This window comes from Haliaeetus leucocephalus, unplaced genomic scaffold (genome assembly GCF_000737465.1).
Source record: "Haliaeetus leucocephalus isolate CR32 unplaced genomic scaffold, Haliaeetus_leucocephalus-4.0 Scaffold155, whole genome shotgun sequence".
Taxonomy (NCBI): Eukaryota; Metazoa; Chordata; class Aves; order Accipitriformes; family Accipitridae; genus Haliaeetus; species Haliaeetus leucocephalus.
Window position 1 is genome coordinate 861,414 of NW_010972591.1, and position 14,544 is coordinate 875,957.

At 39.6% G+C, this 14,544-nt stretch overlaps 1 protein-coding gene across 2 annotated transcripts in view; it reads right to left on the minus strand.

The window, feature by feature from the left end:
• Positions 1–5,993: 5,993 nt before the first annotated feature.
• GRIA4 (glutamate receptor, ionotropic, AMPA 4) overlaps positions 5,994–14,544 on the minus strand; it is a 238,332-nt gene continuing 229,781 nt past the window's right edge. For both annotated transcript variants that reach the window (XM_010562112.1, XM_010562113.1), the window contains exons 15-16: positions 13,747–13,881; positions 5,994–7,135 (exon numbers count right to left, since the gene is read on the minus strand). In XM_010562112.1, coding sequence (XP_010560414.1) covers positions 6,971–7,135; positions 13,747–13,881 — 300 coding nt within the window. In that variant the 3' untranslated portion in view covers positions 5,994–6,970. The remainder of the gene's footprint in view (positions 7,136–13,746; positions 13,882–14,544) is intronic.

Sequence of the window (14,544 nt, forward strand, 5' to 3'; positions counted from 1 at the left end):
TGGAGTTGAGGGAAAGCAGTTATCTCTAACGGCTGGTGGTATCTAAATAGCAACTATGAGAATAGCAGGGAGACAAAAGTAGTGTGTTTACACATAGAGTGGCAAATAAGTGACCTCCAGGCATCAGATACTGTGCAGCTGAAGGGTATAAACATACATTTTGGAGGTGTTGGTAGCAATTCTGTCCTTGTCTCACTGATGTTGTGATCAGAGCTAGTCTCACTCTATTTCGCAGTGTGGTGGCTGGACTTTGGTCACCACGGGTAGGAGTCATCTGGCCAAGTGTAGGCATCTGTAGTGTAAATGTCAACATTTGCATTAGTCACCCTTGGTTGTCTTCGCCAACAAAACTCAGAAAAGATTGGTAGGGCATGACTATCTCACCCACAAATAGTCATCTAAAAATCAGTCGATGTACTGCATCCTACAAGTTCCTTAGATAGTTATGTTGAAGATGTTTAAAGTCAGTGAGTGTTGCCCCAGATATCATCAGATGTTCTCAGAATACCATTGAATTTTCTATAGGCTTTCCAGCAGTTATTTCATAGTCTTTGTGATGGAGCTTTTAACAGATTAATTTTCTAAAGAATATTGATTCTGTCCTTTAGCCAAAAAACCATTTCTTTTCTTATAGTTTTTTAGAATCAAGTGTTAGGGAAATTCTAGCAATTGACAGTATTGCAGATGATAACCAGAATGTAAGTGTCCCTTTTACAATACAGGCAAAGAATTAATATTTCCAGTCTGCTCACGAAAGCATGGGAAGTCTTTCACATACCTTGGCATGGTGGAAGAAGGGAAGACACCACCTCTGTTACATTGTTATGGACTTGATGACTACCGTAATGTGTAAAAAGACTCTTTTAATGGATTTCCTGGATTTAAACAGCTACAGCCTTGTGCCTGCCAAATTCTCCAAAACTTCTACACAATTAGACCAAAATAAGTTTAAAAATCTCACCAGATCAGATCTTCCCATCCACACTAGTGCTTGCATTTTTACATCAATTTTGTGCCAACTTAAACAATTAGTATCAGGCATAAGGCTGGGTAGAATCAGGGCCTTAGTACTGGAATCCTTATAGGAATAGCTAAAATATACAATAACTTGAAAAGTCATATAATTTTTTTCAAAACCTTAGGAAAATATAAAATTCATCTTAAAGCACTTTAAAGTCCACTTCAACAGTTTAGCTTTGTTGAAGGTCTTTAGACCTATTAAAGATATATCACTTTAAAAAGACATTCAGGGTATGGCCTTTATGACTTTTAATGTTTGGTGCTAATGGAAGATGATGGATTGGTGAGCTAGGAGCATGAACCCTTGTTTTAGCCATGAGGAAAAGCTGACAGCAGTGCACACTCCTCTGAAGTGTGATAACAGCGTGCCTCAGTCTCAGCTAACAGATCTATCCAGATTCTGAGCCCAGTTACACAAATAATAATAATACACATTTGCATTTAAGTTAGCAGCTTGGAATATGTGTTGCTACATTTGAATCTACTTTCAATGCAGAGAAAAAATATTGACGGTGGTCAGAACTTGGAAGATGTTGCCCAGAGAGGTTATGCAATCTCAACACTGGAGGTACTAAAATTTTGATAGGACTAACCCTGAGAAGCCTCTCAAACTTTGTAGTTGGTTCTAATTTCAAAGCTGAATCTGCTTTAAATGGAGGTTTGAAGCAGATGGCGTCCAGAGGTCACTTCCAATCTAAATTATTCTATGATTCTTATTTACTAGTTTCAGCTTGCCTGACCTTAATTTCAATGTTATGAAATCAATATTGTTATGAAATCAAGAAGTTATTTGGAATCTGTGACATTCCTCTCATTTAGAAAAGGAAGTGACTCCAAATTTCTATTTATAATTCCACTGGTGACTTCTCACCCTTAGACATTCCAGCTGAAGTTTAACTGGCTGTTGCACGGCAATTACATGTTTTGTTCTAACAGTGTTAATTAATCCATGTCTACAATAAATCTTTGCAGCTCCTTGCAGGTTGCCCTTCTTTTCTTGCTTTTGGCACTAGACTAGTAGGTACATTCTGCCAGTTGAGACCTTTAGGATCTCACTTCCGCTATAATTGTCTAGTCATGGATGAAGTCCTGCTTACACTTTGAGATGGCAGAAAACCACTGGAGTTTCTACACCAAATTAAAGAATATTTGCTCTTCATTCTGACATCCTATCAGGTCAGAAGCCAGTACAGAATTACTAAGGAACAGAAGTGAACAGGTATAGCTCTCCTCCTTCACCACACACAATGATTACAACCATTTGTATGAAGTTATACTCCTTTCCCCAGGCTCTGTTCTCAATTGTACAGAGGCAAATTCAACTCAGAACATGTACATTCACCTCCCAGAATAGTCTCTAGGTGAAATTCAGCAATAATGAGTGGTTGTGTAAGATTAATTTTGCATTTGAGGTCCTCAGACAACCCAGCAAGTCTGTACTGATTTTGAATTTAATAGCTGTTTAACAGAAAACACCACCAGTGTGTGAGGGTTGAATGTGTAGAACAAAAACCAGCTAATATAACAGTGAATGCCAAAGGAGGCTTGTCCTACAGTATGATTCACACCAGCTCAGAGGACACTTATTTTTGCAGCCAAGTCTAATACTGTAAGTATTAATGTTAACAGTTGCACTTAATTACATCAAAACTGAAATTATTTTAGAGGCAGATAAATACATATATCATTCAGTTCATCATTCAGATAGCTAAATGTAGATGTCTATAAGAAAATTATGTGTCTAAGGTCTTTTCATACTCCATGGAGATCTAGTCAATGGAGGCTTGAAAACAACTCCGCTGAACAGACTATAGGACACAATTCAGTTACTCACCCAGAGGTACCTGGTACTGTTTGAGATGCCTTAGGCCATCCGAGACATCTGCACAGGGCTCTTAGATCTGACCCAGGATCTACAGGAGACTCATGCTTTTCTGGACTTGTAGTAAAAGACCAGGTGGGATACTCAAAAGGCATCCCAAGTGATCCCAAATGCCTAGGTTTATGCAGAAGACATGAGTCTTTAGTTGATCAGAATTACTCCTTTGATCACCCTCAATTAATTTGCCCACATATAGCTATCCTGTGCTCTTACTGATTCTCTGTGGTGATTGAGATACATTTGGGACTGGCAGATACGACCTAATGTTGATGGGACACTTTCTGGACCATTAGCTGGAGGCCAGGCAGCATGGCTTGGGGCATCCGATGTGAAGGAAAATGGGTCAGGTTCTGTTGCCTGTATTCTTTTTGAGGGCAAAATCTTGGAAAAATGTGGACGATATTTGAGTAAATGGCTCAATATTAATAGATTCCTTTAATAGCATCCTTTGCTTATTTTTTCTCCCTTTGAGCCAGTCATTGCCATGAAGCTGCTAGATGGAGGCGGCCAAAGAAAGAGCTGGGGGGAGGATGGAGGAGAGCTGTGACTGCTGTGCTGGGAGGGCAGGATGCAGCCCAGCAGCTGCCAGGAGCTGCTCTGCTGCTTCTCACAGCCTCAGACCCTCACACCCACAGGAATGGAGACCATGGCATTCCTGAACCTGACTTGGGGAAGGGATCTCCTCCTTTGGGTCATATTTCCTACACATGTGAGGAGGGTAACTTCTGGCACTGATCGTCAAAAGAATGGGGAAAAGATACAGAGCGGAGTGAGAAATTAGTGTTCCAGAAGAAGGGAGAAAAGCAAAAGAAAAAATGTCTGAGTGGCAGCTAAAAGACAGATACGTGAAGATGGTCATAGCAGTCATGCAATGGTTACCCCCTTGGAATAAGACAACAGAGTAAGCTACTGTGGAGAGAGCAGACCGATCCCCTGAGATTGCTTTCTCAGTTACCTGAATTCTCAGCAGCTCTCTCTGTTGCAGCATTTCCCTATCTATTTTTCCTCTTATTTTTAATTTTATTTTATATCTGTGGTATTTTATGACAGACATTGGCAAATTCACAGTCTCCTCTTCACCTCATCTGACAAGTTTTTTCTGAGCAAAGCGTCCCCTTGCCAAGGACAAAGCTTGGAAGTGGTAAGAGGATGCAGCGATTCCTCCCTGTGGCTGCTGGCCACATGCCCTTGGTGGCTCACGCCATTCCACGGCCATGCTGCTCAGCGGCTGCACTGCTCATGCAGTGATTATGAATCCTCTTGGTGGGGATCTTTGGTAGTTACTGACACTAGACAAGACATCTCAAGGGACTCAGGGGTCTCGTTGCCAAGTGGAAACCTGACTAAGGCAATTAAGAATGGGCTCCATGGAGTGACATTCCTAACTGCAGTGATGGGCTGTTTACTGAAGGTGAAAAAGAAATGTAATGCATTAAAGAGAGAGGGGAGCATGTAAGAGGAGTAACACTGGAAGACAGTAAAATATCCCAGGACAGCATTGGCATTGCTCACAGTCCTGAATGAGGAAAGGATGAAGATGAGATCCTGGAAAACCAGACATACACAGCAGAACAAAATAGACAGCATCCTTCACACTTAGTCTCCCAGTCTGTTTGGCCTCTAATATGTTACTTCATGAAAAAGCAAGACACTTTTTTTTTCTTTTTAAAAAAACCCCAAAGCCTAACAACACAGAAGTTGCTTTTTAAATTCAGCTGTAAAAAGAAATCTGAGAGGGAGCTCCCAGCTTTACTCAAACAGGAGAAAAACCAGACAACTCACCATTCTGGCCACAGAAACACAAGCAGTTCACAGTAACTCATGAATGAGCTAAACATGCCATTAAAACAAGGATATAAAGTGAGTTTAGTCACAATGATTCATTGGAGTGTTATGTATCTTCTTCTCTAAGACCCCTGTGCACTTTGTAGTCATTGTGCTTTAGGGGTAAGCATCATCTTACTTTCACCTTTGCCTGCACTGTCAAGCTCTGTATAAGAACTGGTTGCTCTCAGTCTAGATTATAGTCAGTGGAAAGATACAGGCTCTTACTGCTACGATTCAGCAGTTTGATGTTTTAATGTCTACATTAAGATGCAGTCATTCACTCTCATTGGTTATTTCCCTTCAGTAACTATAAAGGGTGTCTAGAGTATTTGAGGTAAGGAAGAAATTCATATCCATATTGTCAATACCTCAACTGAAGCTAACATCTGCTTCACTACTTCCGTAGATGTCTGTATCACACTGGATGAGTACCACCTCAGTGGTGCTTTCGTTTGGTTGCCCTTTGCTGCAGTTGTTGAGGGTTGGTCATTGTTTGGCAGCGTCAGGCTTCCCCCTGCGCCCACACTCCTCTTCGTGAGGGCCCGGAGCCTGGGGGCTGAGAGAAGCACCAGCCATGGAGCCTTTGGTCAAATGTAAGCCATCTGAACATGACCCTTCATGAGCCTGGCAAAATCACGAGGGCGTTAGAAGTTGCGATTAATCCAAGTTTGATCTAATTTGTGTACTGGGTTCTGGCACGGAGCTGTTTGTTACACTGGTGACAATACTGCAGATCTGGAGACCACTGCAGTGTCTAGTGTCGCCATGAAGAATGACTGTCACAGAAGAGACTTGCTACAACTTTGCACCTACAGACATGCCTGCTCCTGTTGACGTTTGGCTTTTATTCAAACGGTGCCTGCTAGCCTTTCCCTGGCATGCCACTGAAAGGCTGGCAGATGAAAACCGAGGTTGCTGTGTACCAAGCACGCTCTCTCTATCACATCAGTCTGAAAGACTGTCATTTGTACTTTCCAGCTCCCTGGTATCTCATCCTTTGACCTACCCACAGAACAAACCCTGTCACTAAATGGTTCCCTAACCTCTCAGAAAGGGTACAGTGACTAGTATAAAATACCCAGTGAATAATCATGACAATACTTTGACAGCTTTGAGTCCCTCCTCTCTAAGGACTTTAAAGCACTTCACAAGTGTGCAGGGACTCAGACTGTCTCCGATAAGGTCCTGCATCCTGCTCTAAGAAATGAACCACCTTATTCTATTTTCCAGGTGACATCCCTAATGATCAGAAAACAACTCAAGCTCTGTCGATAATTATAAGAACATTTGTTGTTTTATTCTTTTTGGTGGGTACAAAAACCACAGTTTCTTACACAGAACAAGATTATAAATAATATCTGTAACATGAGTGACCCGTAGTCTCTTTTGATTCTACACTGCAGACTGATGACATACTCTAAACATTTTATCATTTTGTTTCTTGTATTAGACAGATGCAAATCTGTGGAACACAGAATGATGGAACAGAATGAAGGTAACAGCAAACAAGAGGATGACCAACAACTTTTATAAAAAAAAGTCTCTGAATTTTATTACAGTGATGGCATTTTATATCAATTATTGCAATGAATTGTTCCCTAAGATGGTTAGAAAAAAGAATTGTGTTGTCCTCTACCGAATTTACATCAGTTAAAAAGCAAGCATGTTTCAATATTCCTCTTTTTTTCAAAGAAAATGTAAATAATTTCTTTATTTTTTTCACAGGATTTACATATTTATCATTTTCTTATCACAGTTTAGTGATTCATTTCTACAGCTGAACAGCTGAGTATTCTTCCATTGTATATATTGATGTTCTGGAGACACAGGTTAGCATGTTCATTGACTTCTATAGCTATTTTTCTCTCTTTGTCAAGACAAAGACCAAAATGTTGTCCTTTCTGAGCATGTTCTTCACAGTTTAATGCGCTAAATTGGCAAGTTTTATTAGTTTTAAGTCCACTCAAGTGAAATTTGTTGCTGTTAATACACCCTCCCCAGCCCCCTCCCCCCAACAAAACTAAATTATGAATTTTCCTGATATAAAATCTGAGTTTGGGTTTCCGAGCTGAGCTCATGCACACATTGTTGCTGATGATGTCTGGCGCATTCGGACGTACTTCCCTTTCTCAGCCAAATTATTAGTTCATCAATGACACTCCCATGTCGTTACAGTCTGTGCTGTGTTCCCATCAGTCACCAACACAGTTTGATTAAGGCACTCGATTAATTTTTTGGTTTTTATGGTAGGTCCGATGCAATTACAGCCAATCCTGAACTTTGTCTAATTGCAGTTCCAGTATGCACGGCCTTCGGGCAGTCGGGAGTCAATACGCGTCCATTTTCTCCCACACTCCCTGTGATGGATAATCTGGCTTTGTTTCTTATGGCTTCAGAAAAGGTAAGCTAGGTTTGGAAAAAAAAAGGAGAAAAGAGTCAAGTGTTACAATGTTTCTGTCCTTCCACAAACCAGGACACAGCAAACACCAAAATATTAAATTTTAGACATCTGCATTTTTTCATGTTAACATTAAATATAGTAATAGTAATCATCATAAATGTAATACGTAGCACTAAAGTCTACTAGGGGAAAAAAGACTAGCAATTCTGAGGGTAAATTTCATTACATTAAATCATTATTGATTTAAATATAAAATCCAAATTTGATCAAGAAATTAACAGAAGAGGCAATACCTTCATTTAAACTGCTTCAAACTACATTTATATACAGTGAAAGGAGAATCAAGACCTTTTATGAACCTGAAAGCATTAGCATCTGTGAATAAAGTCATGCACAGGTGTTTATAGGCTTAGACCTTCAACTAGGAATGTCAAGGTAAAATATAACTACTGAAAATTGTTTATAGATTGTAATAGCTGTATCAGCTATCTTTGTGATAATTCCATGGATCAAATCTAAAGAAATTATTACTTCTTTTCACAATGCACACATTTAGTATCAGTAAATCTGAGAACTGTCTTCAAATCTCTTTTCATATAAATATTTTCCTACAATTAGAGAAAGTGGGAACTTTCAAAGGAAATGTAGTTTATTGAGCAAAAATAAAATTTTCTATAGTTTCCTATGTTAGGTCTAAATTTTCCACAAGGTTTAAATTTTTGTTACCTCACAATCTTTACTTTCAGGTAAATCAGAACAAAGTAGCTTGTTTAGGGACTAATTGACTCAAGCAAAAATTTTGGATTTGTTAAAAAAAAAAGATTTGTAGTTATGCCATCTAACTTTAGTCATCAAAAAATCTGTAACCTAATCTAAAAGAGCTCTCTCATGTGATGATAGAAAAAGCCAAGACAACTAGTTTAGACTAAATGATTTCCAGATGACTAAAATTTGGGGAGGTGTCTAAGGTCAACCAATGCAGCAAGGACACCTGGAACAACAGGCACCCAAACTATGCTACGTTGAAACAGATTTCAAAGATACCATGTTAAGGTATTAATTAGGGGGGAAATCTGATTTCTAGTCAGCAGAAGCTATAGTCTGTGCAACTAACTCATGTAATTAGTGTGCAGGGATGCAATCTGAAATACCAACTGGAAAAAGAGAGACAGGAGGGTGCATTCACATAAGAGCAAAGGGATGACAAACAAAATAAAATCATTTTATTTGCCTTATTACTGATCTCTGCATTTAGAACTTTGTCCTTCTGAGCCCGGTTTCTCCTTCTGAGGTAGCAGTAAAATCCTGAGCTGGTGTTTGATATGCTGAAGTTAATTTTATATACAAGTATGTGTGTATAGAGATGAGGGAGATTCCATAAAACTCTCAAACGTTTCCACTGCTTCTGGGTGCACTTCTGTGAAAATGCACCACTCTAATATTGCATTGCTGTCAGTAGCTCCTTTAAAAAAAGAGTTCTCAAAAGTACAGCTGCTCTTGTGGCACAGCCAGAGCTTGGATATAAAAGCAACTTTCCGAATCAATTACCCCCAAAACCTCAGGCCTCACAAGCAGCCAACTTCAGGAAAAGGCTTCAGCTTACAGAGGGTGTAATGGCATTCCCCTTACACTGAAAAACCTTGGCTTTCATAATCATCAATTGCAATGTCCAAAGTCACCCTCTGAAAAGTTTCCCTGCTGCCAGAGTACTTTGTGACAGGGACTGTTACCAAACATACCTTAACCTATTTCAACAGCTAGATTTAAAAAGGGAGGCAGTGGTAATAGGGAGTGGGGACCTGGGCCCATACAGTACCAAAAACCTCAACTACTCCCCAGCAGCAAATAAAAATCTATGCATTTGCAAAAGCACAGACACAATGCACTGTGGTGTAGCTCCACATAGTGCATGTCCAGAGTCCCATTGCAAATGGATGTCAAGGACTGGTAGCTGCCTGCAGAAATGAACAGAACATGTTTTGGTCAATGGCAAGAAAAAACAAAGGTGCTTTAGTTTTGGGGAGGGATGAGAAGCCAAACCAGATTAGAATGCAAACGTGGGTGGAAAAGGGACAGCTTACTCCAGATGTGCTAAATTTCCCAGAAAGTCGTCATCATGTACCAGCATCATTCTATCACTTTGATCAGCTATCTGTTCATGGCCATTCAGGGTTTGTCACTGGGAAATCTGAGAGAGTGCTCAGATTTATAAGGGATATAAGAGTTATGCGTAACTGTGGTTTTGTAGCTCAGTCTATATAGCTTTCTGGCCATTGACAACACATTCAGGACAGAAAGACAGTAAAGTGGGATCCACCAAAGAAAAAAAAAACAAATGAGAGTAACGAACAATTTCTTAGCAGCCTTCCACAGAATAACAGAAAAAGCTGCAATAAAACATCTCTTCTCTTCTCATGGCAGAGATTAACAACAGCTCAGCAACAAACCACGGAAACAACCCAGACAGTTAACAAAGCCAGGAGGAACAGGTCAAACTTGTACTTGGGAAGGTGCCATAAAGGCAAGTAATCAGGTAAGCTTCTGTATTATATTTTAAACTACACTATAGGTAATAAGCCAAGCTAATACTCTGCTTAACTGTGCTGTTACAATCTCAGAATTATGGCCTGGCTGCAGAAACAGTTTCAAAAGAGGCTGGGATGAGAGGGAAAAGTCTTGGTATTTACTGTATCACCCAAATTGTGAAAGTCTCTGTGAGTAAGTGTATGCAGTTAATAGTGATAATGTATTTTCCAGTTTGTCATTAGTTTTGATTAAATTAGTTGTGGAATTAATCATGTGAAAACACTGACTGCCCTGTTCCTATTGGGAAATGTGAATTTAGGAAACTGATATCCTCAGTCTATATAACACAAATATCCTAGCCTGTGTGGGTTCTTTTGCTGTTCAGGCTCCTCTAGTACCTGGGTCACATGGAGGTGTCTTTGGCACAAATATTTAAGATGAGCTTTTAATGACTTTTTCTATCTTGAATATGAAATTGGAAGTATACAAGTCAAAAAGCGCATTACACATTTACTGAGCCATCCTGTAGCACTTCACCTTTTTTGTAATTAATTTAATAACTCTTTCATTGCTTTTTGTAGTTTTATAATTAATTTCATTAAACAACAGCATGGGATGGGAGAGCATGAGAAGGCAGCTGCACTGGAAGCTGGGTCATGAGCTTCATGGCCCACTGAGAAGGCCATGGAGAGGCGGTGGTGGTGGCTGGCTGGATGCTGGGACAATCCCTTCGAAAGCCTGTGGGTTTGGGGTGAGGAACTTGGTAGGGCTTTAAGGCTGTTAGGTTCCACACTGTTCTCAGGGCATCAACTCAAGCAGTGTACTAAGGGCTTACTACAAAAATGGAAAACTGCTGCCCCAGGGGAAGAGGAAGAGATTGTTCCCTCCTTAAAGCAAACTTCCTTCCCTGCCTTCAGCAGATGCAACAGCCTGTCATCCTTTCTGAAGGTCTTTATCCCACACATACATACTCATCCTCTATCATACAGACTAGTCCTTTATCATATAGACTAGCCCACACATACTGATTAGTCCTACATTTTCATTTCCTCCTGCTTCACAGGCAGGTGAATTTCCCTGAGGCAACTCACTTGTGACGAGATTAAACTAAAACAAAAAACATGGTAATGAATATTAATTATCAAGCAGGTTATTTAAGCTATTTTATATTAGTTTAAAACATATACTATTAAAACTATCTGATGTTAGCTTAAAAAGTCAGTGTGTTGGTTACTCATGCAGGTTAGAACCACCAAGCATCTTTCCATATTAGCAAGTTTTAGTCCCAATACAATCCCTTTACTCCTTGGATAAATAGACAAATCAAAGGTTTTGAAAGGCATGACAGACGTATTTCTGCAGAAATATGTGTAACCAGTATTGTGGACTCTGTACTTCTGCCAGATAACAGGGGTTTATGACTAGCACGTGTACGAACAGATGGCATAGTCACCCTGTAGAGAGCACAGCACACAGGTAACCCCTGCCAGGAGAGGATGACTGGACATTGGCAGTCTTCCATGTATAAGCATAAGCGTTTTTATAAGAAGTTTACATGCTGAAATTTCTCAGGTAAATATTACAGCAAATAAGCAGAATGAAGAATTTTAGAAGTCTATAAAACAGTTGCTCAAATTCCTACTTATTTCTTTTTTTTTTTTTGTGAATTTTTAAATGTCTGCACCCCAAAAATGTTTTTAAGAGATTATCAGAAGTCAAACATGAATTTCCAATAAAAATTCTTTATATATTTTTTTTCCTGTAAGAATTCATCTCTGTGTTGCAACAAGTCCCACAAAAATCCAAACTTTAGAGAAAGGTACTTATGATCTTTCCTTAAAAAATAAAACTCAGTTATCCTAATTTTTATTTCAAGAAAACAGTAAGGCTAAAATAAATTCTACAAATATAATCATAGTGTTTATTGCACTGGAATCACAGAGCTCGGTGGGAACTCGGTGGATAGTCAAGTCATGCCATGTTTAGCATTCTAAGCCAGTTTGAGTCAGGTCAGTATTTGATTGAAAGCTTTGGGTTTTTATTTGCTTTCTTTAAGACTATGTTTTGGATGCATTGCACCCTGTAAACTTGCTAAGGAATATGTTTTCTGGGACTCTTAGTTTTAAAGCAGCCTGGGGACACTCTCAGTTGTGGGCACATCACTAAAGAATTTCAAGGAAAAAGATCTCTTCATTTGCATTTTGCACAATTACTTGCACAGGATCATTTCTTTTTAAGACCCTTAGTACTGACAGTAGGCAGTGAACTTGGGAGATTAATATTAGCATCTGGAAGTCCTGATTCTCAGTTCACAGTAATGAACACTGGCCTATACTCTTGGAGTCCCCCTGACACCTACTATGCCTCACATTTTCAGTAGTGAACAAAGTGCACAGCTAAGAATTTATTATTTTTTTTTTTTTACATGGGGAAATTAGGCACCTCTGTTACAATTAAAATATACCCAGGGTCATGACTTCTGGTACAACAGGGAACAAAAGAAAACTACATAGTGACAGTATGTTTGGGATAGTTTCCCAGCCAGCGTATGCCAAGCCCCCTCCCTCGCCCCCCGAGAACCCACCTATTCCTTGCAGCGCTCCAGCTATCATGCTCAAACACCATTCTCTGCTCACTCTGTGTTTGCTCTGTACTGTATGGTTCGGTATTGTACCGGCTGTGCCTTTAGACTGTAAGCTCCTCGGGACAGGGACCTGTTATGTGTTTGGCACACTTCACCTATTGTACAGCGCCGTGTACTCCAGCGCTATATAAATAATAAATAAAAAATAATAATTGTATCTCCAGCTGTTTCCTCCAAAATTTTTCCTAGGTGGCAACATAAAAATTATATTCTTCATCTCCTTTCCCTAAATTTTTGTTTCTTACTTCCACTATAGGGATGGCTCAGTGATTTCAGGAAAATGTAGTTCAAGCTTTTTGTTAACAGAGGAGACACGTGGCTTGCTATTTGCAAGGGCAAGAGAGCTCTAGGTAGTGCGAAAGGGCAGGGTCCTAGCTGCACCTTCACTTACAAAGCAGCCAGTATAGCTTGGGAGCTATGTAAAAGTTAAATTAGAAGCTCAGTTTGCTGCTACGTGCCATTTCCAAAGGTCATGACTAATGATTAGTTGGCAAGATACTCACTGCACGGATGAGTACCAAGTACATTAGTAAACCATCCCTGCATGCCTACTCAGGGGAACTATGCAGGATGCAGCTCGGTGACATGAGCGTCTCAGTCTCCAAAATCACTGCATGAACCTGTAAAATACTCTAGTCCTGAGCTAGGTAAGGGAGTACATTACTGAAAGCTGAGGATGATTAATCAAGGTCTATTCACTGGTTAGTGACTTTTTGTGGTTATTATAGTGGGCAAAGGTTGACCTGAAGCAGGATATTGTGAAAAAAAAATGCCACACAATTAGCATAAAACATGTACCAAAGGCAGGCTGAAGGAATAGGGTGGGGAGGAGGGAGAGAAGGTAGAACAACATTTAGACTTCTTGTAACAGTGCCTTGTCTTCCATTAGGTTAACTATGGTTCAGTGACGTTGCCTATCCTAAATCTTGATTATGATGAAGTCCCAGTTAGGGCCAACATCGAATAATAAAGGCTTACAGCACATTGTCACTAGTAGAGTGCAAACCTTTAGGAAAATAGGCTGGCCAATCACATAATTAAACACTGGCCCTCTGAATATATATTTCAAATAGTTGTAATCTCCCAACTGATTCGACAACATTGAGTTGTTAAAAATGTATTTTTTTGTTAAAAATTCCTTGCAATGCAGATGTCTATTAGCAACATGGAATAGTATACTGTACATCTGCAGCCAAAAAAACTGAACCACTTTGCACTGAAGTTTTCCAAAATATAAAGCTCTGTTCAGAAGCAAGCACCACTAGACAGACATGTCACAACACTGCGTTACAAGATGCATCACCCACTCACTGTAGTAGGCCCTAAGTCCTACCCCTAAATTTTAATACTTTCGGTTCCATATACGTTGTAACCTTCTCTATAAGTTGCTAAATTCTGGGTATTCTGCGAGGAAGTTGGGTTAAAAGTCTGTGCACTCTTTGCCACCTTCATTCGTTTCGCCTCTGCCCTGGACTTGTAACAGAACTCTATCAAAGCCACCAGCATTGCCAAGCCCAAGCCTCCAACCAGAATGTAGAAGACTCCAGCAACGTTGCTGAGACTCAAGGCACTCGTCTTGTCCTGGGGAAACAGAAGCGACACAGTTAACCCCGGAAAACAGACCCCCAGGAGCACAAGCTACACGTTAAAACATTGGAAAAAGAAATAAATAACAATATTTCGCTGAAATTAAATGACGGTTGTTTACATACTTCTCACAAAATTTGACCTATCTGGATCTATAAAATATATTTTAAGTGCCTAGTTTTCCTGGTCTGCATAAAAAATATTATATTGCCAACATACCAGGATGTTATTGCTTGCTTACTGCAAAGCATTACTTCCACTAAGTGGAGAATTACACAATGACATGTCTAGCTCTCTTTAAGGGACATTTTAGCACTGATATGAAACTGCATTTACGTAAAGATCTTTAAAAGCCTTGGAATCCAGAAATCCATTTATATCAGACAAGACTTTGCTTGATCTTTACAAAAACAGTAATTGTACTTGTGGTAGGCATTGCTGTTAATTTAAAAGATCCAGACTGATTTTCTGACACTTAAATGACAGGTGAAAATAACATGTGAGGCTTAAGTTATTTCTTTGAACAAACACTTCCTTTGAAAGTGCACACTGTACCATAGACATCGTGATATATTTGCCTCTTACCAATTATTGTATTTTGTTTCTATGTTATTACAGATACAGTTCTGGAACATGCCCATGGACTACTAAGGCTCA